The sequence below is a fragment of the Beta vulgaris genome, chromosome 3, assembly GCF_026745355.1.
Source record: "Beta vulgaris subsp. vulgaris cultivar EL10 chromosome 3, EL10.2, whole genome shotgun sequence".
NCBI classification, from domain to species: Eukaryota; Viridiplantae; Streptophyta; class Magnoliopsida; order Caryophyllales; family Amaranthaceae; genus Beta; species Beta vulgaris.
Genome location: NC_079204.1, coordinates 11,417,409 through 11,444,672, shown reverse-complemented (window position 1 = coordinate 11,444,672; position 27,264 = coordinate 11,417,409). Strand labels below are relative to the sequence as shown.

Below are 27,264 nucleotides of genomic sequence, written 5' to 3'. Positions count from 1 at the left end.
GAAGACACCTGACATACTCTCGAGCGAGAGTAATGAGTCACCACAGAACGTGACTCTTCAAAAGATCATGAACCCAGATTCACAAGGGATAACAGATTGTAGGGATTGCTCATGTGGCGAGAAGCGACGCTCGTCGTTGGTTGTTCGTTGTCCGGATCGTGAACATCATTGGCTTGTTCTACCACTTCCATCAGCCATCCGGGGTTCGAATCCATCATCGTAAGCATTGACCAGCGACGCCCCCCTCCCCCTTCCTATGCGCCTTTTCATTAGTTTTACTTATTTTTGTTTTAGATAGAATATACGAGCTCATCAAGCTCATTTAGGTTTGTTTGTTTGGTTTAGGTTTGTTTGGTTGGTTGGTTTAGGTTTGGTTGTATTAGCATTATGTTGTACTTTCGATTATAATTAACATACATTTTCTCGTTGTAAAAAAAATTACTATTGATGTGTAAGTTTCACATGCCAGGGCATAAAACACAAAACTCGACATGACATTGTACGTATAAAAAAACTTTGATTAGCATACATATATTGATTATTGATACCTCTAAACTCTAAAGTACTACGTTGATTGAATCTTGTGAGAACATATATACTTCTATATGTTTAAATTACTAGCATAGAAAAGAGACCACTCATTTTATATTTATTAGTCCCACGCGTGCAACCAACTTAACCTTTTTGGTAAATTTTAGTATACTAGCAGTAAGCTATAGAAACTACAAGACACAAACAAATGAACAAAAGCATCAAATTATATGGACTATTGTAATATGATTATAAATTATGTACAAAGCGTAGCACTTATGTCAACGACAATTTTCTGAAGCGCCGATTCCAACACTTGAGCTTTTGCGTATAGATTATAGATGGTGGCAACAAATTTCAATGATAGCGGTTTGTTTCTCCCTCTTCCAAAGCATCATTGGGTTGCTCCCTTAATGGGGCGCCCACTTGAACTCATGCACACGCTTATATATACTAAACATCTTCTATTAAGTAGTACTCTGCTATGGATCAATATAAAAGTAGTACTCTACTCATAAGTATGAATATATATGGAAAAACTTTATCTACCTAGTGGGTCAACAACCCATTACTAATAGAAATAAATAAATAGTGAGATCCAACTTATCAGTTATAATAGTTTTTTAATGCTCTAATTCTAGTGGGTTAACTACCCACCGGGTAGATGTAGTATTGTCCAATATATATGATGAGGACGTAGATACAATCATACAATACGAAAGCTTTGACTCTAACGGTCTGTTTAGTAGTTGGTTATAGAGGGTGGTAATGAGAATGAATTTGTGTGTAAATTTGTGCAGAATATCATTGTTCATTCCCATAGTAATGCTAATTTATCCTAAAATGTCTACTTTTCTTCTTGAATTTTCATTCCCATCCAATCCCATCTTGTAGGTGGTAATGATGGGTAATTAAAATTGCTTCCCCTTGAAGACAAAAACACAAGTTTACGGGTGAGATTGCTTGCCCATAGAGACAAAATATCTCCTCGTGGAGATTTAAAGGGTGCTTCCCTAATAACATTACACTTAAAATTCATTTTCTATTATCACAATTTATTATCGACTACCAAATGAGCCGTAGGAGACTTAATAATCTTATATTTTAAAGGTTTCGAGTTCGAAATGTACTACCTAAGTGGAGATGATTGAGGGTGGAAATACTTTTGTCTTTCCCCTACTCCCAAGTATCTATGCAAATATTAGACTAATAAATCACAAGGCTTGAGTTTTGGTCATGATCATTCTTCCTACCATTTAGGGGGGGGGGGGATTGTGTTAATTAGATCATAATATCATAATCATTTGGTTTAGAAAAAATACTCTGCAGCTTGCTGTCTTGTTATGTTAGGTCATAAAATCATAAAATCACAAGTTTTTCTCATATCATTTCAAGATAAGTGGTAAGATTTTCCCACTGAATGTCTTGTTATGTTAGATTGTCTAATTGCTCTTATTAGACCTTAATTCTCTAGCTACCTTCTTGGGAATTTGATAGATTATTGTTGTGCTTTAGTGTGTGTGTGTGTTGCTAGTTTAGAAATGGATTATTGTCTCAAAGAATCTGATTTGGAAGATGAGATGTCAAAAGTTGGGTATGACTTTGAATTGTTGAATCTGGGGAATTCACATGTATCTTCTCCTCAAATGTTAGTACAGTGGACATGTGAATTGAAGGTAATGGGTAATCGTTGCTTCAAGAAAGAGGAATACACCTCTGCAACTTTGATATATGAAACATTTTTGGACTTTGTTATGACAGAACTCACAAAAGAGGTTTTGGAAGAACCCAAAACCTCCGAATTGGTTATTAGTTGTTTTTTAAACCTATCAATGTGCGAGTTTAAGCTTAAAAACTATGATAAAGTCATTCTCTATGTTCTAGTATCTTGATTATGGACCGCAATAACATCAAGAGCCTCCACAGGAGAAGCCAAGCTTATGCTAGGACAGAAAAGAGTTGGGGAAGCTTTGTTAGATTTAGAAAAGGCATTAGGGATGACAGTAGAATCGGTCAAAGTAGGAGACACGCCCCATTCCCGCCCAAGTGGATGAGGGGATTGATCTAGATTTGGCGGGGATGGGAATTAAAATCATACCTGCAATGGGTGGTGGAGCGGGTGTGGATTTTATGCTATACTAGCCCTATCTTCGCCCGCCCCGCATTTATTATGTACTTGGTGAGGCGGGGATGGGTTTGGAATTTTCCCCCACAATGGGGGGTGGTGCGGGGATGGGGATGTGAATTTTATGCGGGTGCGGGTGTGGAGGTACCATCCTCCGCACCCGTTCCACCCAATTGTCATCCCTAAAAAGCATCAACATTGGAACCTCTAGACAAAGCTATGAATTTGGAACTTTTCAATAACCTTTATCACTTCAAGGAAGCCATCTTGAGCAATTGGTTTCTGCTGAAGGCGTTTATGATGAACTCGCCAAACCAATTAGCTCTTTGACTACTCAGAGTAAACCAACAGGGACTGTTGATCCCTCTCTTTCGCTTAATAAGGTTGTTCCTTTAAGAGAAAAAAGAACTTTGGATGACGAATGTTTGATAGCCAAGAATAGGAAAGCACTAACGCCTTTTCAACTGTTTCATGTATGTCTAACCATACCAGAAAGGGGATGGAAGGAAGACAATTCAAATTGCTCGCGAAGCAATGAAGGTACTTTCTCACAGGTTGATGACACTATTTTTTAGACTATAAATATGAAAATTTCTTAAGCGGTCCATAAGGAGTCAAACTCGAGCTCCGTTACAAGCACAAACTCAATCAAATTTCACATTGCACGAAAGAAAGAGAACAATGCACCAAAGAGGGAAACCTAAGGACAATTTCACCAACTACTAATATGAGTGTGGATAATTCAATGGATATGGATCAACAAGTCGAACTTATTACCAACATAAAAGAGTGTGTAGGTGTTCTCGAAGAACATTATAATCAAGGAATAACAATGGTTGTTGATGTCACACTTTCCTACAGTCGCCTGGTACACAATTTATGGAAGCAACTACCCCCTTTATTTTCTTAACAAAATCAAACATTCTTATGACACTAGTAGAATAGTTGTTAATTGCGGCGGTTCTACCCATACGCAGTAATAAATTGCGAAAAAATAAATAAAAATTCGAAAATTAATCTATTGTTGCGGTTTTGGGTGGAAACCGCAGCAATATACCTCAACAGTAACATTTCAAATTGTCTTTAACCAGGTCTGACGAAATCTATTGTTGTGGTTTCTTCCAATAACTGCAACAATATATAATAGATTAAATATTACTTTTCTATTAATATTTGAACCTATTGTTGCGGTTCCTACAAAAAACTGCAGCAATAGACTGTTTTAAATAATAATAATATTTGTAGCAGTTGAGATCTGCTCGATCTCCCACGTCGCCGTCGCCCAGCAGACCTCTCTTTTCTCCTAAAAAAATTCAAACATCATGCATCGAGATCTACTTCTATTGTGGTGGTCATTAAAATTCGATTGTGGTAATTTGTTGCAAGTCGTGCGTCGAGATCAGTCTGTAGCGGTTCGTGCATGGTTCATTGTCGGCGCCTTTTCCGGTGGTTCGAGAATCGTGGTTCACTTCATGGTTGACAACAATGGTTCGTGATTTTAAATTATTTTTTCGGCTTTTTTTTCCAAATTAACATGATGTAACGTAAAATCTGATGTTATGTATTTGTGGCTAGGTTTTATTTTTTTTATTTTTCCTTTTGCTTATTATTTTTTTATATTTAGGATTTATTAAAATTATATTTTTATTAAATGTATGAAATCAATATGCAACAAATAATTTGTTTGTGGTAGTTATTTTTGTGTTGTAATTTTTAGTAGAGAATCATTAGAAAGTTTAAATTTTTAAAAAAGAAATTTTTACTTTACCTGCACCATCTATTTATGCGGGTTTGTGGGACAACCGCAACAATAGGCTTCATTTTTTTTCAATAGAAAAAGGCATGTTGTTGTGGCTTTGGGTAGGGACCGCAATAATAGGTTGCTCTATTGTTGTGGTTAAAAACTGCAAAACCCTTAATTGCTCGCGGCAAAAACCGCAGCAATATGCCACTTAATGACCGCCATAATTCAATTTTTTCCACTAGTGTAACTACTACAATTCGGGTTCCAACTGCATATCGAGCTACTTCATCCATGTTGTGAAGGAAAGGAAATATATACCTTAAGTCTATTTCGAATTCCTTCCTCAAGGTAGGTACTGGTGAGAAAAGGTAGAGGTGATCATTTTGGCCCGGCCCGTTTTTGGGCCGGGTTTTGGGCAGAATTTTTCAGCCCGCGGGCCCGGCCCGGCCTTTTTTTTTTTTTTTGGGCGTGCTTTGGGCAAGCTAAAAACGACTTTTTAGTCTATTTTTTGGCCTGGCCCGTTTTGGCCCGCAAAAGCCCGCTAAGCCCGCCCGAAATAGCGGGCTTTGGACACAAAAATTCGGCCCGAATTTAGGCCCGGCCCGGCCAATGGGCAAATTTTTTTGGTCGCGGCCCGGCCCGAACCCGGCCCGGCCCATGATCACCTCTAAGAAAAGGACATGGTCACTCGTTTCTTCTACTTTACTAGGCAGTCATGTAATAGTCAAAAGAGCAATGGCGGATTTACAGTGGGTACAATTGTATCCCCATTTTCAAAAACAAAAAGTTGAAGGAAACAAAAGCAAAAAGAAAACAAAATACGTTGCCCAAGACTGAAGATTGGCAGACGCTCCTCATTACTCATGCATCCCCTACTCCCCTTCTTTCTCACTCCTTTGGTCACTATAACGTTTCTTTTTTACTCCCTCTCCTCATACTTTTTCTTTTCTCTTTCTTTCTTTTTCGCCTCTGCCGATTGCTGGAGTTTCTTTTTGTCACCACTTTGCCGGAATTCGGAGGCCATAATGCAAAACGCCAACGCTGGTCACTACTTTGCCGGAGCCCGGAGGCGAGAACAGCAGTCGCGGATCACCAGTTGCCACTCGCCAGTTCGGCAGTTTGCCACCACCCACCAGCCACGCTCGCCAGAAGGCCTGAACTCAGGTCGCCGCTTTCCTTCTTTTCTGCTAGTTTATAAATTATAGGCTTCTCATTTTGATGTGAATTGATATTTTGAATAGAAATAAGAAATTATTAAAATGAAATTTAAATGTTGTGCAATTATGAAACATGGAATTGAGATTACTTTTGAAATTAGAGATTACTTGAATTGAAATTGAGATTACTTGAACTAAAATTAGAGATTAGAAATTGTAAAATTGAAATAGAGGTTGTGAATTGAAATTTGTTGATCGAATTTGGAATTAGATGTTGTGAAATATAATTTGGTCACTCTTCATTTTGAACTTGAACTTTTTATTGATGACGTGCGAAAGGATGAAAACTTTCGCGAATTGAAAGATCTTGATGAGCTTTCTATGATGCTTGTTGAAATTGAGAAGCATACTACATATAAGCTAGTCTACTTGCTATAAAGACTAGTATTGATTCTTCCCGTGGCAACTGCAAGTGTGGAAAGAGTATTTTCTTCAATGAATACCGTGAAAAGCAAATTGCGAAATGGTATGGGGTATCAATTTTTGAATGATTGTTTAGTCACTTGCATTGAGAGAGATCTTTTTTTGCAAGTTAGTGATGATGTGTAATTAACCGCTTTCAATCTATGAAAGGTCGTCGGATGCACTTGTAATTTTTATTTATTTGAAACTTATGTATTTTTGTCGTTTTAAATTAATTGTAATTTGAATCATTAATTGATATTGGCATTGTATTTTGATTTGAGTTTTTAATCGTAAATCAACTCAAGTATTGTATTTTGTTTTATTTGATTTTTTCTAATTCGTACCCCCATCTCATAATTTCTGGATACGTCACTGCAAAAGAGATCGTTTTAGTTATTTACTTATTTAAGCTTCTATCATGTAGCCTCTTTTATTTATTCCCCGTTGTAAAAAAAGAAAAAGAAAAAAGGTGCAAAGGATCTTTAGCTTTTTAAACTCCCACATATATATAAAAGTGAAATCGATGGGAAAAATAGAATGAGAGAAAGAACCAAAATTGGTACAAATAGTAATAAACCATACCCGATTTCCTAAAATAAAGGTTATGTTCAGTTCACCTTATTTTTGCTTATTTCAGATCAGATCAAATCAGAAAAAATAAGTTCAGATCAGATCAGATTTGAAAATCATTAATACTATTAAATATCTTTCATTACATATTAGTAAAAATTATAATAATTGAATATCAAGAAAGTATTCATTGAGACGAATCAAACAAGACCCCACATGACTATATTTTTTCTTATATATTGAGAAAAATCTAAAAGATAAGATCTTGTAATCAGATCAGATCAAATCAAATCAGATCAGAAAAAATAAGTTCAGATCAAATTAGATTAAATAAGTTCAGATCAGAAAATTTCAGGTCAACTAAACATATATAGCCTTAAAACAACAGGGTCTGAACCTCGTATTATTCTTATGTACCTTTGTTATACATGCATCGATGATCGACCAACCAACCGAAAAATCGAAAATCAAAGACAATAGCATTTGCATGCATTGTAATGTGTGAAGGAATTCAAATTGGAGCCACTTTATCGATATAAAGATCTCCTAAAAGATGATTCGGTATTTTGTTTCTCAAAGAATAAAGGTATGAACATGATTAAACTAAAATAAGAAAAAGCGAAAGTTAAATTAGTACAACCATCATACTAGCTTACAAGCCCAAATCCCAATAAAGTTTTTTTTCTTACGTAAAAGTTATAGTGTCACCTAATGAGAGCGAAATCAGAAAACAACGACCTTGAGATTAACGTTAAGCCAAACATAAGCCAGTACTATTTGATCGAAACGACGTAACTTTCGTCACCTAATTCTGATTATTTGAATGCATCAATTACTTTAGACAACCTGTTTACAAATTACAAGAACATACTCCTTGCTACTAGTGCGAGAAATATTTTAGGTGTGTGGAGTGTGGTAAGTTTGATCCGGTAAGATTTTTATATTTATCTCGGTTTTTTTTACCAAATATCCCCGACAAATCAAGAAATTCACCATATATCCTCAATGTTTCAGAAATGCACCGTATACCCTTGAGTTTCGAAGACTATGCACCAGATACCCTTTTCCTAACTGCCGTTAACCCACCGTTAGATTTATTTACAATTTTACCATCATTAAGCCCTAATCCTAATTTAACCTAATCCTAATCCTAATCTAACCCTAATCCTACCCCTAAACCATCCCCCTTACCATAACCCTACTTCTTGGCAGCCCCCACCCCCTCCACCCCAGCCCCTCCACCCCATCCCAGCCCCTACCCCACCCCTCCCCCTCCCCCACTGCCGATGTGTGTGCCGGCCTCCCCCACCCCCACTGCTGCTGCTTTTGCCGGCCTCCCCCACCCCCACCGACGTTGTGCATGTCGGCCTCCCCACCCCCTACGCGTCCGTTCACCCGCCGACCACCCCTCACCCCTTCCCTGTCGATTTTCCAGCCCCTTTCGAATTCCCCACCCCACCCCTCCCCCTCGAACGCCAAACCCCCCACCTCTCCCCGTCGAACACCGACTACCATGAAGCTCGAGAATTAATGGCCACACCATCGGTCTCCCCCACCCTTCCCCCACCCTCGAATCGTCTTCCTCTTCCCTCCCTCGAATGATTTCGTCAGATTTGGGTCGATTTCTGGGCTCGATTTTGCACATTAACCCGCGAAAATGGCAAATGGTGGTTTAATTGGTGGAGATTATGGTTTGGGCTAGCAGGTGGAGGGGTTCCGCGACGAAAACAGAGAGGGGAGTGCGTGATGATCTTCGCGGGCTGCGGGAGGGAGCGAGGGAGGGTGGGTTGCGGCAGAGGGAGGGGAAGGGGGGTTGCGGCAGAGGGAGGGGAGGGTGTGGAGTTGCGACGGAGGAAGGGGGAGGGGTTGGGGGCTGCGACGGAGGGAGGGGGAAGGCTTGGGGGCTGCAGCGGGGGAGGGGAGGGAGAGGGGTGGGGGGATGGTGGTGGGGGAGGGGGAAGAGGGGGCTTGGCTGGGCTGGGCTTAAGGTTAAGGATTAGGGTTTAGATGTTAGGATTAGTATTTAGATTAGGGTTAGGGATTAGGGTTTAGATTTTAGGGTTAGGAGTTAATTGTGGCAAAATGATAAATAAAGTTAACGGTGAGTTAACGGCAGTTAAAAAAAGGCCATTTGGTGCACAAAACTGAAAAGTCAGGGGTATATGGTGAATTGTTGAAACATTGAGGGTATATTGTGAATTTGTTGATTTGTCAGGGGTATTTGGTGAAAAAACCGTATTTATCTCTATTTTAATTTACTTTTACTTCTATAAGATACTCCCTTTATTCATATATAAAGATATGGTTAAAATAAAATAAGAATATGCAAATGAGTCCGTTTTTTAGCAGACCGTCTCACGACTTACATTAGTGTTAATATGAGACCAGTTGATGTCATGCAAACATCACGTGCGTGCATCAAACCAACATCGAAATTAGTTAAGCAATTGGACCTATTAGTTATGCTAACCTTAAATTGTTTCTGGATAAATTAGTTAAGTGGTGAAGTATATTAGTTAAGCATTGAATTATATTAATTAAACATTGAAGTATAGTAGTTATATCATAGAAACCAGATTATAACGCATTTTAATAATAACTACAAACCATAACTATTAACCTTGTAAGCATAACCAATAATCCAGAACCATAACTATAACTAATAATATGAAAATTATAACTAATAACGTGTAAATAATATTGATAACTAAAAATCATAACTATTAAACTTACAAATATAACAATTTATCCAGAACCATAACTATGACTAATAACATGCAAGCTATAACTAATAACCTATAAACAATTACTAATAACTAAAAACCATAATTATTAACCTTACAAATATAACTATTTACCTAGTTGCATAACTATGTACCTTGAAGCGATGACTAATCACCAGAAAACCATAAATAATACTGACCTGAAAAATATGTAACTTTCTACCTAAAAGCTGTAACTCATAATAAGAGATTCATTAGAGTTTAGACCCGTTGATAGAGGGGAACAAAGAGATTTGAGAATTTTCATCATCAAGATTGAAGAAGTCTCGAAAAAGGACGTTATATAGTTAAAAGTTTAAAATGTTCAAAAAAGAAAAGAAAGAAAAAAAAATAGATGTAGGCTTCAGAAAGAAATGTAAGTTGGGTGGAGGAGAGGAAAATGGTTGTGCAAAGGAGAGAGAATGGGTAGAGGAGAGAGAAACGCGAGTTGGTAAAAGAGAGGGACATATGAGATAGAAATTAGAGTTGGCAGAGGAGAGAAAAAATATGAAATAAGGAGGAAATGAGATGGTTTTACTAGCATAACTAATAGATCCAAGCGCTTAACTAATATAATTCAACGCTTAACTAATATATTTGAGCGCTTAATTCATTAATCCAAAAGTAATTTAAGGTCAATATAACTAATTGGTTCAAACGCTTAACTAATACCACTGCTGTTATGATGTACGCGCGTAATATCAGCATGACATCAGTTGGTCTCATGTTAATTAACACTAATGTGAGACCATCTTTTCTAAAAACTTGTGTATGTAAGTGTAGAAGTGAAATTATATCAAGTATTTTGAAATGAACGAATTATTTAAATAAAATTTTGAGCTACTTCAGATAGTTTGGTGTATACCTTGTACATAGTCTAATTGTACAACTTCCCCTAATTATTTACGAGACAAAACTAGAAATCTAGCCAAATAGTCTTACTATTTATAAATAGTTGTTTCATTTTGTTTTGCAATTCTAAATAAACAACTTTTACTATTAATAGCTACAATTATATGTGTAACAAATACAGACACATAAAGTGTGTTCTCTTTACCTAGAAAAAATATAGAAATTTTATCATACAATCGCTGTACCATTTCAATATATATAATTTTCAAAATCATATACATTGAAATGTTATTTAATGCATACAATAATAAAATGATACTACTCTCTCTACAAATTTTATCATACAGTCGATGTACCATTATATTAGTAGCGGATCTAAAAATAATACTAAATGGGTTCAAAACCCTTAAAAAAACAAAAGTGGCTTCAAAAATATTTAATAATTTCTAATTAGGGTCAAGTGGTCAAATTTTTTAAGAAAAAAAATTGATTAATCTAAAATTTCATAACAAATAATTACAATTTTCTTTATTCAAAGTGGGGTCAAAGGACTCAACTTGGCCTAATGTGGCTTCGTCACTGTGTACGTGAACATGGTACTTTCAAGATTATTTTCTTTTGTTGTTTGCTCATTTGAAATAATCCAAATGAATAAATGTATTAGAAAAGAGAGTTTTAAATGAGGAAACGAGCAAAAAATAGTCTTGAGTGTACCATGCATATGGTACATCCGATGGTACATCCGAGTGTACGATGAACTAACTCCTACAATCCTAGCTACTCCCACAGTATATCGGTGTTTAGACAATTAATAATTAAGTATGAATTACATAGTCTTTTTTCTGAATATATAAATCTGATCATTGTAAAGACTTCAATAAGACGGAAAGATTAGTCCCCCACAGGCGCACATACAGACTTAGGGGTCGTTTGGTTGGAAATATTTTAGGCTTGAAAACGGATTGAGGTAACGCACTCCCTTATTTTATGTTTGGTTGGGTTATCTATTTTTTTCACTCCCTTACTAGCCCAATTTTGATTCCCCCATCTTGAAACCCTCCTCACACCATAGGAAACAAAAAGTAAGGGAGTCATTAGGCCAATGATTCCATTCCTACATCAAAACAAACAAGTGTCTAAAGTAACACATTCCATTTCCATTCCATCCTTTCATCCCATTCCATTCCCTTTCCATTCCTTATTTTGAACCAAACGACCCCTTAAATCATTGAAGTCATTGAACTAATAGGAGTACTAGGTACTGCTAATTAATTTCTCGTCTCTCAATACAATTAGGTTAGGCAGTCCATTCCATATCTAGCTCGTCAATAATCCTCAAGATTTCCCCTAAACTGTGAATCATGAGATTCTATAGTAATCATTTAATTGCAGTGCGATGGATTAGAATGTCAAAGTAAATAACTAAATAAGTAATCATAATCTCATCTTTTAGCAAACAACTTTTACTTTTCAAGAAAAAGAAAACCCATAGCAGCCATAAATAGAATATCGAGTAGAGAAAGCTATAATTATACTCCATATTATAAGCATTTTACAAGAAAAGGTGTAAATTGCTAAATGTAGATTATGAGGAATACGTAAATATGTAAAATTTGAATGTGTAAAGATTTAAACAAGGCATGAATACCTAAATGAAATTTACATATGAGGAATATGTTAGACTCCTTTTATTTCAGAACGTGATATAGGCTGTAAATCTGAATTAATATCTCATATCTCACGATTAATTTTTGTACCTTTTGTATGTCATTTAATATTTTGAGAAATTCATATTAAAAAGTAGTAAGTATGAGTAATAATTACTAACCACTATTAAAAACGAGTGGCATGTAAGCGTCACATAAAATTTTTTCTTTTATTCGTCTAGGCTGCCTCGCACAAGACTCTCATCCAAAGGCCCAATACAAGTCAGACACTTCCCAAGGACCCCAACTTCCCCTCCCTCCTTAAATCCCAAGCATTGAAATTAAACTCTAGACGTTACCAGGAAAGATGGAAAAGTTCACCACTTGAGCCAACCCCAATTCTTTGTAGGACAAAATATTTGAACCATTCTTGTTCTAAGAGATGAAGACAACTTCTTAATCAACTTTTAATTAGCTTTCGAGGATTGATCGATTAATCAAAGTTTTACAAGGTGAAAAGTGGTGCTCATGATATGGAGTATTTTTTTAAAATAATATTATGATTGAGATATATTTTGAATACAACTTTTAAATGTTATATATAATTCATTTCTTGTCACTAATCTTACGCACAGTTCTACAAATGAAAATACAACTTGTTTACAAAGCTATTTTGGTAGCTAACTTTTAAGTTTTAAGTACTGATTCTAACAGCGTAAGTGTTACAGATAACAAGCTTTCTTTACCGAACAAATGCTCTTCTTCTGTAACTTAACACTCATAAACGATCTTTTAATCTCATTCAAATCTTTTTTCCAAACATTTTAATCTAATATGTTAGAGATATATTAGGATACTAAAGATATGATAAATATCTTTAGGATATATTAGTAGTTAGGATATTAATTATCTTAGGGAAATATTATCGTATGATATATTTCCAATAAGTGTTAGATAAATGTTAGATAAATATTAAGAATACTATATCTTCTAGATATTGTTTCCGGGTAGGAGTTTCTATGTACTCCTATATATATTATAGTCATCGTTCATTATTGAACACACCTTAATAAAATCATATTATTTCTCTCTTCTCATAAACTTGTCATGGTATCAAGAGCCAATTGAGATCTTGGGTCAAAACTCTAATATTGTTCTCTCCTGCCGGTGGGTTAGAATTTTAAGCCCACCGACCGGATATATTCTCCTAAAGTTGAGATTTTTTTTCCTACGGATGGATAGGGTTTCATGAGGTTTTATTTAGCCCACCACCGTTGCGATCAAATATAAAATTGAAAAACAGACGATTCAAAGAGAGGTCTTGAATCGCGGGAGGGAAACAGAAGAAAAGTGATAGAAAGAGAACGATGTTTTCCATGGATTGATATATATGTGATAAGAGGTTCGAAAAGAATGACGTCCCTCGTATACTTAACGGGTTCGAAAAGAATGGCGTTCCTGTTTTGCTGAAATATTTGGTGAGATCGAAAAGAATGGCGTTCTCATCAAGAAAAAAAAAATTATTTGCAGGTTCGAAAAGAATGGCGTCCTTGGTTGACTAACGATTGATGGATTCGAAAAGATTGACGTTTTCATCTTCAAGAAAAAGAAAATTACGGGTTCGAGAAGAATGACGTTCCCGATTTATTGAAATATTTGGTGCGTTCGAAAAGAATTGGCGTTCTCATCAAGAAGAAGAAAAATTTGGCGGGTTCGAAAAGAATGACGTTCCAACAATATAACTATTTAATTTGATTTGACTTAATTTTTTTTGTTTCTCCAATCGCAACGTTCGTATTACTGCCGTTGCGATTGCGGGAGGGTGTTAGAGATATATTAGGATACTAAAGATATGATAAATATCTTTAGGATATATTAATAGTTAGGATATTAAATATCTTAGGGAAATATTATCTTATGATATATTTCCAATAAGTGTTAGATAAATATTAAGAATAATATATCTTCTCGATATTGTTTCCGGGTAGGAGTTTCTATGTACTCCTATATATATTGTATTTATCGTTCATTATTGAACACACCTTAACAAAATCATATTATTTCTCTCTTCTCATCATATCTTTAGTATCCTAATATATCTCTAACATAATCCCATTATTGCGTCACAAATTTGCATTTTAATTTTTTGATTCATATGAGTCACGAAGGCAGTACAAAGTACAAATAAAGGCGATTCAAACCTGTGACCTATCTATCGTTAAAAAATGCGTACTTGGCCTTGTTTGACTATTCCACAACCGAGCATATGAATGTTTGGAGGAACCCATCCCCACCAAAGCTGAGATTCTTTCTATGGCTTTTGTGGAAAGATAGGTTGCCAACAAATAAGATGTTGTGGAGTAGAAAGATTGTTCCCTCCCCGGTTTGTCCCATGTGTAATAGGCAAGAGGAGTCCTCGTATCATGCCATCAAGGATTGTGACCATGCTCAGTGTGTCTGGGAGTGTGCTGCACCCCCAATTGTGTGGAAAGACAATGATCATGCATGGGTAAGAGAGAATGTATTGTGCTATAAAGAAAGTCAGAACATTGAGTGGGCAACCTTATTCCCCTTCATTTGTTATGAGATTTGGAAAAACCGTAATTTGTTCATTTTCGAAAAACAAAATGTGCCGCAACCGCTCTGTACTCTTAGAAAAGCTATCTATGCAGCTCGAGATTTCCTTACATCTTATAAAATTGTTAACTTGGAACCAACACAACCTGGAAACATTATCTTTAATGATCCTACTTGTTTCTACATACATGTTGACGCCTCTTTTCTTGCCAAGAGTTATTTAACGGGTATTGCAGGTGTGTTGCGTAATCATAAGGGAGAATGGCTAGGGGGATTTCAAAAATCTATATATGCTAAAGATGTACTAATGGCTGAGCTCTTAGCTATCCTGGAGGGGTTACGGTTTGCGCATAAGGAGTACCTCAACAATATCACCATTATCTCTGATAATAAGCAGGCAATTACGTTGATGAATATGGACTATACTAGTCGAGATTTTTATTGTCATGTTGTAAATGAATGCAGGGAGTGGCAAAAGAGGTTTCAAACTTCCCAGTTCGTATTCGTGAGGCGGGAGCATAATGGGGTGGCAGATGAAATGGCTAAAGATTGTAGGAAGAATGCTTGTATGATTAATGAAACTAGAGACATTCCTATCATGCCTAGTTTTTGTGAAACACTTGTGGAACTTGATTGTATGAGGCTATTTCATAGCCAGGACTGATTTTTAAGCTTTATTAATGCAATACCCTTTTCACCAAAAAAAAAAAACCTGTGACCTATCGTTCACAGCACCTCAATCTTAATCACTTGGCCAATATATCTTTGGTACAAATTTGCATGATAATTGTGGTGGATGAATTGTTGTTGCACTATAAATTATTGCAGAATAAATCTACATGTTTAATCAATTCATAGTAGTGAAGTAGGATCGGAGTAATCAATTACCACATAATTATAATGTATGTGCAACATAATTAATCCATGTACACTTGCTAGAAAGCATAGAAAGATAAGAAACTAATTAAAAATAATAAAACAGACAATGAAAGTGGAGTTGGTAGTGGTACACAAACTGCAGAAACTATAAGAAAGCAAGGGTGTTTAATATCAGGGAGTCAATAATCTGCAAGAAGAGCAGAGGGGTGTGATTTTCTGTGAGTCTTCCACAAGGACCATGTAAATAGTGTGCAGTATTTGAAAAGGAAAGAACTTGTCTTTCGCCTCGTCTTCATGCATGTTTAGTTTCTATTGCCCTAAAACACAATAGATTACCCTGCTACATAAGTCTAAACAATAAGGCCATTCTATCAGATACTTTTTTATCCGGATGATGTGGGATAGAAAAAGATTGTTGGATAAAATGACGACAATGTATATGCTATTGTGCTTCGGCCTTCGAGTGACCCATTTAGACCAAAGATGGCAATAGGCCGGCTCGAAGTACGAAACGATTCAACACGATGTAACGATATGATATTGTAAATATTGAACTATGGATTGTGCCTAACTGTCTGGAGTGCCGAGTGTTATAACACGGCCACTATCAAACACGCACAAGATACCCATTAGAATAGACAATTAAAAAGTTATTTGTTACGTCTTACCTAAATTCTACTAATCATTAATATTTATATATAGGTGGATTACCCTGTGAGTATATGTTTTTCCTCTTAGTAGTTGAAATAGCTTTATATATACTTTTATATAGGTATCTTGACTAAAATGAAACAAAATATTTTATTTTTTCAAAAAGAAAAATTACAGCTAGCTACTATCATTTAATTGCAGTAGTCACAATCCCAATAAAATCTATACAAGCAGAGAAAAGTATTGAATTCGAGAACAACCCCCCATTACTCCATTAGTAGAAGTTAATGGTCGAATCATTGGACATAGGCACGCAATACATTTACACCATCATGGAGGAGAGCCAGTATAGTTTTGCTTTCATCATATCATATATTCATATGTTCTTTTGCAACTCCAAATTTTCCACCTTATTTGATTGCTTGGTAGACTGGTAGTGGTAGTAGACTGGTAATTCTAGTATGGAGTAATATGTGCTTGAACAAGGCTAACGGAAATTGCCTCTTATGTTAGAAAATTGTTTATCTTTTATATAAACTCATAATGTGTGCCTTCAATCTCACGAATCACGAGAAACAAATATTATTGGATGTTGAAGAAGTAAGCAATTCAAGACCAACTTCAGACGACTCTAGATTCTAGAATCAGTGTTTTGGCCTTTTCGTACTCGTTTTTAAACTAATGATCTGTTCTCCCCAATTTATTTTTATTTCAGTTAAATTCAATTTATTTTAGTTTAATTTAGTTTAGTTTAATTTAGTTCATTTGCAATCAGTTCAGTTTTTAAGTTATTTATTATTATTATTACTATTACTATTAGTTATAATATAATTCAATTCACTTCAGTTCAGTTGCAATCAATTCAGTTGTTTTATACTGAATAGAATAGACCCTCAAAGAAACTAGACTGAATTGAAGTAAGCTGAACTGCATAGGGTAATTGAAGTTAATTATACTGAAAATAAGTCCGAAAGAATCATGACCTAATTATGTGGTAACTATTGCCTATATCCTTAGGAGATAATTAGAGTTTGGAAAATTTCGTCAAGTATCCCTAAAGTTTGACATAATTTTCAAATTACCTCTCACATTGACCTCTTGCAATTATATATGACGCAATTACCAACTCAACCAATTTTTAGTCATGTTCAAAATGTCCACATTATTATACTTGTACCTTTTAAATGTTGAGTTTTCCTAACTCGTATATTTTGATGAAAATGGAAAAAAATACATATCAAATTTGTAAAACAATACCAACCCGAAGTAACGCTCGGGCTTAAATAGTAGTTTATAGTAAAATCATGTGAAAGACCACTTTAGACAGGAAATCGTATATTATATGCATCATTATTTGTGACTTCCTAGCCAACAAATAGATATATCTGCTCAATGTTAAGTTTAAGACCCTATTCTACATCAATTGTCATTTATCAATTTTACTATTTTAGTTTCATAATATATATCCATTTACAACATCACTCCCATTTATTTCCTCAAACTAAAATAGAACAGTTAAAAGTAGTTTACCTTTTTATTTATCAACTGACAAACAATTCTACCGGTTCTATTTTTTTTTTTTTTAAAAAAACTACCTTTATTCAATAAGTTGATCCAACATATATAGTTTACGGACTCGGTGTTGTTTGGTTGATATTGTTTAGCATAGAATGTTGGAATTTCTTGGTGTTATTTGGTTGACAAATTCATGGGAAGAAAAATTTTCTAGGAAGTTCCCCTTCCTACAAAATGGAAGAAATCTCTATTACATAAGGGAAGGGGGAGCAATGGTGTCCTCTTTTGAAATATCTATTTTACCCCCCTTCCCTTTCTAAATTACAAAAGGAATGTCAATACTAAAATGTGGGTTCTAACAAAGCCACCGGAAATTATTCAACATCACTCAGAAATCACTTATATCGGGAAACTTTACAAATTACTCATAGAATTGAGAAAATCACTCAAATGATCGGGAAACTTTACAAAAACAAAAAATTTAGTTACAAACTAAAACTAATATACTAGGACGTCAATACATACAAAAACATTCACAAATTTCACTTACAAATCATTGTTCTCAAAAATCATAATCTCTATTATCTTTATTATATAAGCCAAGAGAGGAGGTGTGGTGTCATCTTTTGAAGTGACTAAAATACCCTCTAATAATTTAAAATAATGTTTTTCTTTTTATAAAAAATTGAATTATGAGAATCAATGAAACTTGCCATATTAGCAGGTCAAAAAATGGAATATGCAATACCATTAATAACTTGACATACTAGATTGACAAAATCAATTCACGAAATCAATCAGAATCTTCAACCAAAAAAATTTAGCAACATATCGTGATAACATAATATTTCATATTTACAAAGTTCAAACAATTTGGGCCGGGTTTTGGGCAGAATTTTTCGGCCCGCGGGCCGGGCCCGGCCCGGCCCGGTCATTTTTTTTGTTTTTGGGCGGGCTTTGGGCAAGCTAAAAACGACTTTTTAGTCTATTTTTTGGCCCGGCCCGTTTTGGCCCGCAAAAGCCCGCTAAGCCCGGCCCGAAATAGCGGGCTTTGGACACAAAAATTCGGCCCGAATTTAGGCCCGGCCCGGCCCGGCCAATGGGCAAATTTTTTTGGCCGCGACCCGGCCCGAACCCGGCCCGGCCCATGATCACCTCTAGTTTATTAACATCTATAATTGTTAAAGAACTATATTAAAGTCGTTGAAAAGAAAATTATTAACTCATTGGCCAAATTTTACAGTGACGGTATTGAATAGGTTAAAATCATTCACCTTTAATTTAAAAAGATAATAATATCTATAAAAGGACTTTAATAATTTACATCACTATCAAAATAATTTTAGATAGAAAAATACATATCCATTTATATATAACCACATAAGATGGTCGACGCACGCATCGCGTGCATATGCAACTAGTTACTTATGTAGGAGGACCTAGGTAAGTGCAAATTCCTATAGGAACTTTCACTTTCCATAAATCACCAAATAACATTTAGCAATTCTTAGTAAATATAATTACATGAAAAAATAAATTTTTAAGGAATTTGCACTCCTTACCTTCACACAAACGAACTAATAGTAAGGTGTCTCACAACTTTAAGAGCGCAAATTAAGATTCATTACGCCTCTAGAGATTTTGCTAGTTAAACTGAATCAAGTTATTTGTTAGTTAAATTATATTAAGTTCAGTTCCATTCATCTCAAAAAGAAAAGACATTAATTTATACAAACTTCAAGCCAAGACTTCTTCATTCCATACTTAAAGTTAAATACAGTACTCTGAAATCCGAATTTACTAAATTACCACTATCTTATTTTTTAAATTTTTTTATTTTTGGTATACGAAGATAGTATACATACAAATACAATACCATACCATACAGTACACTTTCTTTAATCAAACTTTCCCAAGTGAAAAATAAAAATCTACCCAAACTAACATAACCCCACAAACCTCAAACCCCAAAATTCTAACCTTACCCACACACACCAAAAAAAAAAACCTCCATACTTTATAACAATCACTGATCAAGAGCATTAGGTCCAGTACAATAATTAACAACATGATTCCAAACCCACTGAATCAAAAACCGCCGTCTGATCCCATTCACATTAAACGTGGCACCATCACGACCCTCCAACATTTGTCCGGTATACGACCCACCACCTCCAGTCCCATAAATCCCTTCACAAAGATCCGCAATCTCAACCGGTGCAATCGGATCTTTACCCGCATACCAAGCATTCACTAACGGGTTAGTAACCAATTCCGCTATTTCATGCGCAATCACACTTATCATTCCTTCAACCCCAATATCTCCATTCGGAGCTTTCACGGGTTTTAACCCGGGTATGTATGTGGGTACTGCAAATGGGTATCCGCATACACCAGGACACAACTTAGCACTGTTTCCCACCCAAGCGTAGGGTAGCGTGTACCCTACGATTGATGGGAAGGTAAAGTAATGAAATCCACATACTTGTTGACAGAAATCTTGTACGTACACTTCAGGTGACGTCAGCAAGAGGTAAATTCCGTTTTTAGGAGTTATTGGGAGTGGTTTTGTTTTCGCGGTAATAAATGATTTTATTACTGATTGTACAGAGAGTCTAGTGAGGGATTTACCGTGGGAGTAAAACCTGTCGTTTTTCTCTGAACCGATTTTAACGGTTCGAGAGATATTTGAACCGGTTTGATCAGTGTAGAGCTGAACCGTTTTCCACCACCCTGATACTGAAGGTGGTGGGACGGAATCGTCTGAGATTGAGTTTATGAACTCACGGATGATCCGCTTCTGGGATGAGTGCCACGTGCCGTACCAGATTATATGGACGGTGATGTTGGTGGTCATTACTGGACCCATGTGGTATTTGAGGTCTACAAAATCAGATGAACCCTCGAATTTTTTTGAGGGGCCGAATTGTAAATCTGTGGGAGTGTGTGTGAGGTTTGTTTGGGTGGTTGGCCATGGACGCCAACATGTGACTGGTTGAGGAGTGAGGTGAAGGATGAGGAAGAGAGAGAGGAGGAAGTGAATGAGAGAGAACATTGTGAGGTGAGAGGATATGGAGGTGTGAGTATGGGAGTGTGAGTGTGAGTGGGAGTGAGACAAAGAGATTCATATTTATATTGGGAGCTTTTTTTTATATTCAAATATGGAAATTTCTTTTTTTTTTTTAAAAAAAAATGATATAAACTTGATTTTTGACTTTTCTTTCCAAAATATTTCCAATATCATAAATCTGAAATAAATTAATACATGTAAGAAATAATATTTTCATGAAAGACAATTAGTTTTAGTTTTTTTTGATCCATATGAGTCACGAAGGCGGTACAAAGTATAAAGAAGGGGAAGGGGAATCGAACCTGTGACCTATCGTTCAGACGTTCACAACACCTCAATCTTAACCACTAGGTCAAGACATCTTTGGTACAATTAGTTTTAGTTGATTAAAGTATTAAGAGGTGATACTCAAAAGGTTATCTCAAAAGGTTAGGACCTGTGTTAAATCTTGTCGACATTATAAGCTTTTGTGGCTGGTTAAGAGTGTTAAGTCTTGATTTTTTAGATTTAGAGAAACTAAAAGATATTAAAATTGAATTCGGAGAAAGCTAAATTTAGAAAAGTGTTAATTGAAATTGAATTAAACTAAACTAAAAATAGGATATTGCTACATCTATTCGGTGGGTAATCTATTTACTACTAATATAAGCATTAAAATATTATTAATTATGTGAGTTGGATTCCAATATCATCACTTACTATTACTCTCTATTAATTGTGGGTGTATAACTCGATGGGTAGACTAATTATTTTTTCAAAAAATAAGTCTAAAGAACAGGGTCTTATTTTGAATTAATGCCATCGGTTAAGGAAGAATAAACTTACATGCTGGTTGAGTGATAAGATATCTATACAAAATATATAAAAAGGCATGTGTGACAATGTATACACATCACGTGACACATTTGTTTACTCCACTAGAATTGTCCAATGTATATATAAGTCATGTCAATTGACAAAAGTAAAATTACCTTGCAACAAGATTTGAACCCGTGACCTCTTGCTATTATACATGATACAATTACATCTCAATCAACTTTTAATCACGTTTTATGTGCCCCCATTATTATAATTATACCTTTTAAATGTTGATTTTTCTTTAATATATTTTAATAAAAATGGAAAAAAAAATACATATCAAGTTTGAAAAATAATACTAACCCGAGGCGACGTCCAAGTCCAACTACTAGTTTATAATAAAACGTAAACTAGTCACATTAATGTTTATTATGTTTATTTGGAAACAGATAACAAAAATTAACCCGTAGTTGAAATTAGCGGTATTTTTTGTTTACTTTATTTTTTGGGAGGTTTGAATATTTGAAAAAATGAAAGGTAGAGTCAAGACTGTAGAGGATGTTTAATGGATGACAGATGGGGTGTATAAAGTGAGAGGCGTGAAGTGGGGCCCTGCAAAAGGATGAATCATCATAGCCGTTGTCGTTATTTGGGGAAATTTGATCATAGAATGTAAATTGTAAATATAGGGTTTTTTTAAAAGTTTTTGTTTGGGGTTTGTTTTTGCTGGTTTTAAGCGGGAAACAAGGATCAAATAGATAAGGGTAGTTTTGGAACGTCAACTTTTGTGTCTTTTAGCTGCGCGCTACAGCAGTAAAGCCTATGAAATGGAGTACTGGTGATTTTTTAGTAGGTAACGAGAAACTTTTGGATTGTCCTCATACTCCTCAACCCCTATTCAAAAGTTCATAATAGGCATGTCGTGCACATAATAAAAATAAACTAGTTATTAAATTGGGTAAGAAATTTTTTTATTTATTAATATAATATTTTATACTAATAACACTAAATACAATTTAGCTTAGTGATTAAAACTTTAGTATATGTACTTGAGGTCTCGGAATCAAACCCTATACTCCCTCTGTTTTTTTTTATCTTTCTCACTTAGAATCTTGACACTATTCATGTATAGAGAGAATCTTCTCAAATGTTCTCAATTTATAAGAAAAAACATAGTCATGTGGGGTCTTGTTTGATTCGTCTCAATTAGTACTTTATTAAAATTCAATCGTTATAATTTTTACTAATATATAATGAAAGATATTTAAGTTTTAAAACGTGCATTGGCAAACGTGCAAAGTCAAAGTAGGAATGATAAAAAAAAACAGAGGGAGTACTATGCAATTTTTTAGTTTTTTTATTGTACATGGATTACATGAACTAAAACTCCCTAGGGAGTGCGCCACGTGGCTCAGTTTCTTGTTTTCGCACTCCTTTTAATATATTTACTAGTTTTTTTGCCCGAGCGATGCCTCGGGTCAGCTATAATAAACAAATATATTATTATTTTTTATTTCACAATTTATTTTGCTAGTTTTTTCGTATTTTTTATCCATACAGAAATTGAAAAATTCATGTCACGACGCGATAAGTAAAAAAAAATTGAAAGCTTCGAGTTTGAAAACAATACCTTAGAAGGAATTGTGATAAAAGAATATGACATCAATATTATCTTGTGAGTTACGTAATAAGAGTGTTAAAGATGTACTCCCTCCATTTTTTTAATTGATACATTTTTCTTAAATGGTTGTTTCTTTTTAATTGATACATTTTCCTTATTTGGGATACTTGGTCCACCATGAAGTAATGCTTTTATATTTGTTCTTCTCTTTTTACACCCAATAATACTACTTTTTCACTTTTTCTCATTATTTTACATTAAGTGGATCAAAAAGTATACTCCAAAAACCTTGAAAGTGATATTGCAAGAATGGTTGTGCTTACAATAACGTAGTAATGTAAAAACGGATGGAGTATATACTTGTTAAGTCTTTTTAGTCAACTACAATTATTAAAAGACTTTATCAAAGTTTATTAGAAATATTAAACAACAAAGTCATAGTGTATTATTGATGGTTAAGTTCTTACTTTTCATTTCAAAGGTCACGTGTTCGATACCTTGCACTTACACATTTTTTTAAAAGTGTAAAATACACATGAACATAAAACATTTGCATTAGAAATTCGAGGAGAGTGCCACGTGGCACATAAACTTTCTTCCGCACGCCTTTTAATATATTTGTATAGATATAGATAATCTAACTAAACCTTCTAATCATGTAGTAGAGTAAGTCAGGGTCGATTTCATAGAGAAAAAATTATTTTGTTAGCCCTTATTAATGGTAAAACTAAAGGAGTTTAATATCGATGATGATTAAAATAAAAGACTACACAGTTAAGAATCTCCACTAGCATGAACTAATACAAAATACTCACAAGGAAAAGTACACCCTATATAATGCGATAAAGCTCTTCCGAGTATCTATGGCTTCCCTAATATGCACTCAAGCCTACTTCCGTGAAATCATGCAAATTAAAGACATTAAACGCAGCACTCACAAGTGAGGGGGTGTGTTGAAACCCATTGAAAGTCCACTTGTGAATGTCTGACATTGGAGAAAGAGGAGAGAATAAACCACTTTATAAGATTAGGAGTTACTCTTTCTATCACCAATTGGTTTTAGGATGGAACCTCCTAGCTTGTAAGTGGGCTAAACTCTCCTCCTCCTTATTGGGTTACCCAGACCCATTTTTATATAATCTGAAAAATTAACATGGTATTGGAGCCCGGGTTGCGGGTCTCGTTTAAACTGGGTATTTGATCGCTACTGGATAAGGATTTTCCTCGATAAGATTACCAACCCCTAAGAGGATTATTGCTCTAATACCATGTCAAAGGACCAACTCAACCAAAAGCTTAAGCTAATGGTTGAGTCCCTAGGAATAGATTTACACTCTATCAATAACTTTTGATACGGAGCTCCATTTGGGCATATAATATATCTTTGGAAAGCTCTTTAAGTCTAGCTTCCAACCCAATTAGAATAACCTCATTATCATTTTTGTGTCCAAAGTTATGGGTATAATGGTGCAGAGGTGTCATATTTTGCACAAATACACAAAGTCACATCTTCAATTTCAATCCGTTTTGAGCACATGATATATTATTTTGAAGGTAATACAAGTACCTTAATCATCACATCCTTAAAAAGGAGTCTAAAGTACTCGAAATTAACTCAAAATACCAAACAACCCGTGAAAGCATTGTAGCTTATAAAAAGGGACCTAAATATGCATAAATGGAATGTAGATACTCTAATGCTACATGAAAATGCATCCTAATATGCAACTAAATTATGTTAGAATATGTACTTATCCGTCCATTACAATCATACACCCATATTCCCTCAAATGGATAATCTTATAATTGAGTATGACTCCCTCAATGCTGTCAAGTACTGTTTATCATCTCAAGGTGGTCCATGGAACTTGAATTTCCACCTAAATTTCATCAAAAATGCTCTTCATCAAAACACCTCAATCTCATTAGTTCATCAGCCTCGTAGCTCCAACCACGTAGCTAATACCTTGGCGAAGCAGGGTCTCCATAGGCAATCGAAATTTTTGGCTTGGATCTAAGCATAGATATCTTAAAAAGGCCTGAATCATTTCCCCCGTCAGTCTTAGTTTGATCTTGCAAGGCTATGATGTAATACTGTGTTAATACGATTTTGTTTCTTTGAACCTCAATAAACTATATGATTTTTTTGGGCTGGCCCAACTATTGATAATAAAATGCCAGATTATCAAAAATAAAAAATGACGCAACTTTATTACCGTTGTAGTCATTCTCCTCCACCAAACGTGTTCAATATGGAACAACTTACGTGCTTTTTGTATGAGATCCCAAAGTTTCGCTTTACATGTAAGTTGCTCATAATTCATACTTGATTTTTTGTGATCCACCTTGCCTCCTATAATTGTTAACTTTAGTCAATTGTCATATATGCTTGAATATTTGATTCATGATCCGGTCTGAAATATTTTGAGCTGAAATATTTAATTTTATTTCTCTTGTTTTTAATTTAATTTAGTCCGTTAAGTTCGGACTAGCTTAGCCTCTAATAAATTTATATTATTCCAATTATACTAGTGGTCAGAGATTATGAAAGTTTGAATTCTAGGTTTGATACCTTTACTATATTGGGGGTTTTCTCAATTTGTCTAGTTTCTTTTTAGACCTTTTTTTATAATTTCTTTTTATACCTTTTGTAGTACTTTTGGGCTTTTCGCTCACACCATTCTACCGCTCAAACAATGGAGAATAAAACATTAAATGCAGATCAATGGGACATTGGTAGGTTAGCATTGTTAAAATACTAATTTACACTACTATATAGGTGCAAAGTTACTCAATACAGGACCACTCCTTAGGATTAACGGATTACCGATGATCTATGTGTGCTAAAGAACTTATGTGATTAATCATAAAAAATTCAAACCTAAAGAGAAAATTAAATGTGTAAATGGCCTATAGCAACATGTAGTTTCCCTTTCTACAAGCCCGATCACGCACCTTCTTGTGATTTTACGTTTACTTTCTAACTCTTACCAAACAAGGGGGAATATATACTGTACACCTAAGGCTAACTTTTGCTCATTGTTCATTTTCTTAGTTTCTACTCAGAACTCAAAAATGGGTAATGAGCAAAAGTTATCCTTAGATGTATGATATTGTTGAATCTCATGTTTGTGTGCACATGTGAGTTGTCTAACATTGGAGAAATATTAGAGAAAGTACCATATAAACTAGAATAATTACTCCTATTGTCAATTAATTTTAGTATGAAACCTTCTTTTTACTTGTAAGTGAATCGAACTCTCCTCTTTCCTAATCTTTTGAATTGTTAGGAAAAATGTATCCACATAAGTGAAATAGGCCGCTAGTTCACTTATTTTTTCACGTGAAACAAGGAAAAATTCCTTTTTACCAAAATTTTCCTTCTAGCCTTTCAATATCTGAGATGATCCTTATCTTGAGCAATTATACAACGAGTAAAATTGGACCATTCTACTTCGATAATCGTAAAGATGAAATTACTTTCCATCACTGAACTGGCCAATTAGAATCCTTTGGTACATCCAATAATACTCATTTTGAGAGAGGTATGGACCAATGAGTGAAATGACAATGTTGGACATACTTATGTTAGTCTTTGAAGTTTGATAATCAATAGATAGTTCCAAGCAAGCAACAAAATAGGACCCTCTTTCTGAGGATATTTTGCTATATAATGGCAGGACATTCCTTATTTTAAGGGTAGCCTTTAAAGTACTTACGTTCAAATTTTCAAAGATTCCTCTGAACTTATGTAGAAAAATAAGGGTCCATTACCATTAATCCAAGGCCATGCAAAATACTACTCTACATAGTTTTGAATGCCTACAAACCCCACTTTGTGTCCACACCCTCCGCCCTTCACTACTCCTGTTTCCCCTGCATGCCTCCCGCCAATAGCATATGAGAACTTCACTAATTATCATGAAATTAGATACAATTTCCACCGTGTAATGAAAATTCTAAGGTCTATAAAAGTTCATCCATTTTCTTCTTTACATTAAATGATTATTGACTTTATCTTACATTATTTTTCTTTACGGTAGATGAAAAAACATGCTTCTTTTATTTAACTAGATTCTATACCGAGTATATATTATTTTAATTGTATGACATTTCGATGTATGATTTTCATATATAAAAGTATATTTATTTTTATAAATATATAATTATAAATGTTAATTATTAAAGTATTACATTGTAGATAATAGAAATGATGTTTTTTTTTGTAGATGAGGAAGTACTAGTTAAACCTTGAACATTATATATCATAATTTATCGAGGCTACATATAAAAAAAAGTTC

At 34.8% G+C, this 27,264-nt stretch overlaps 2 protein-coding genes across 2 annotated transcripts; one reads left to right on the top strand and one right to left on the bottom strand.

The window, feature by feature from the left end:
* Nucleotides 1-14,244: 14,244 nt before the first annotated feature.
* On the top strand, nt 14,245-15,093 carry LOC125495487 (uncharacterized). The gene has a single exon (XM_048640221.1). The coding sequence runs from the start codon at nt 14,245-14,247 to the stop codon at nt 15,091-15,093; it is 849 nt and encodes a 282-aa protein (XP_048496178.1).
* A 4,177-nt stretch (nt 15,094-19,270) lies between these two features.
* Nucleotides 19,271-20,588, bottom strand: LOC104888665 (protein EXORDIUM-like 3). Its single transcript, XM_010673691.3, has one exon. It carries the CDS (start codon nt 20,527-20,529, stop codon nt 19,501-19,503), a length of 1,029 nt encoding a protein of 342 aa, XP_010671993.2. The 5' UTR covers nt 20,530-20,588; the 3' UTR covers nt 19,271-19,500.
* Between the last annotated feature and the right edge of the window lie 6,676 nt (nt 20,589-27,264).

Excerpts from the sequence above, each read along its gene's own strand:
- LOC125495487 (XM_048640221.1), top strand. The coding sequence starts at position 14,245 with ATGTGTAATAGGCAAGAGGAGTCCTCGTATCATGCCATCAAGGATTGT.
- LOC104888665 (XM_010673691.3), bottom strand. The coding sequence starts at position 20,529 with ATGTTCTCTCTCATTCACTTCCTCCTCTCTCTCTTCCTCATCCTTCAC.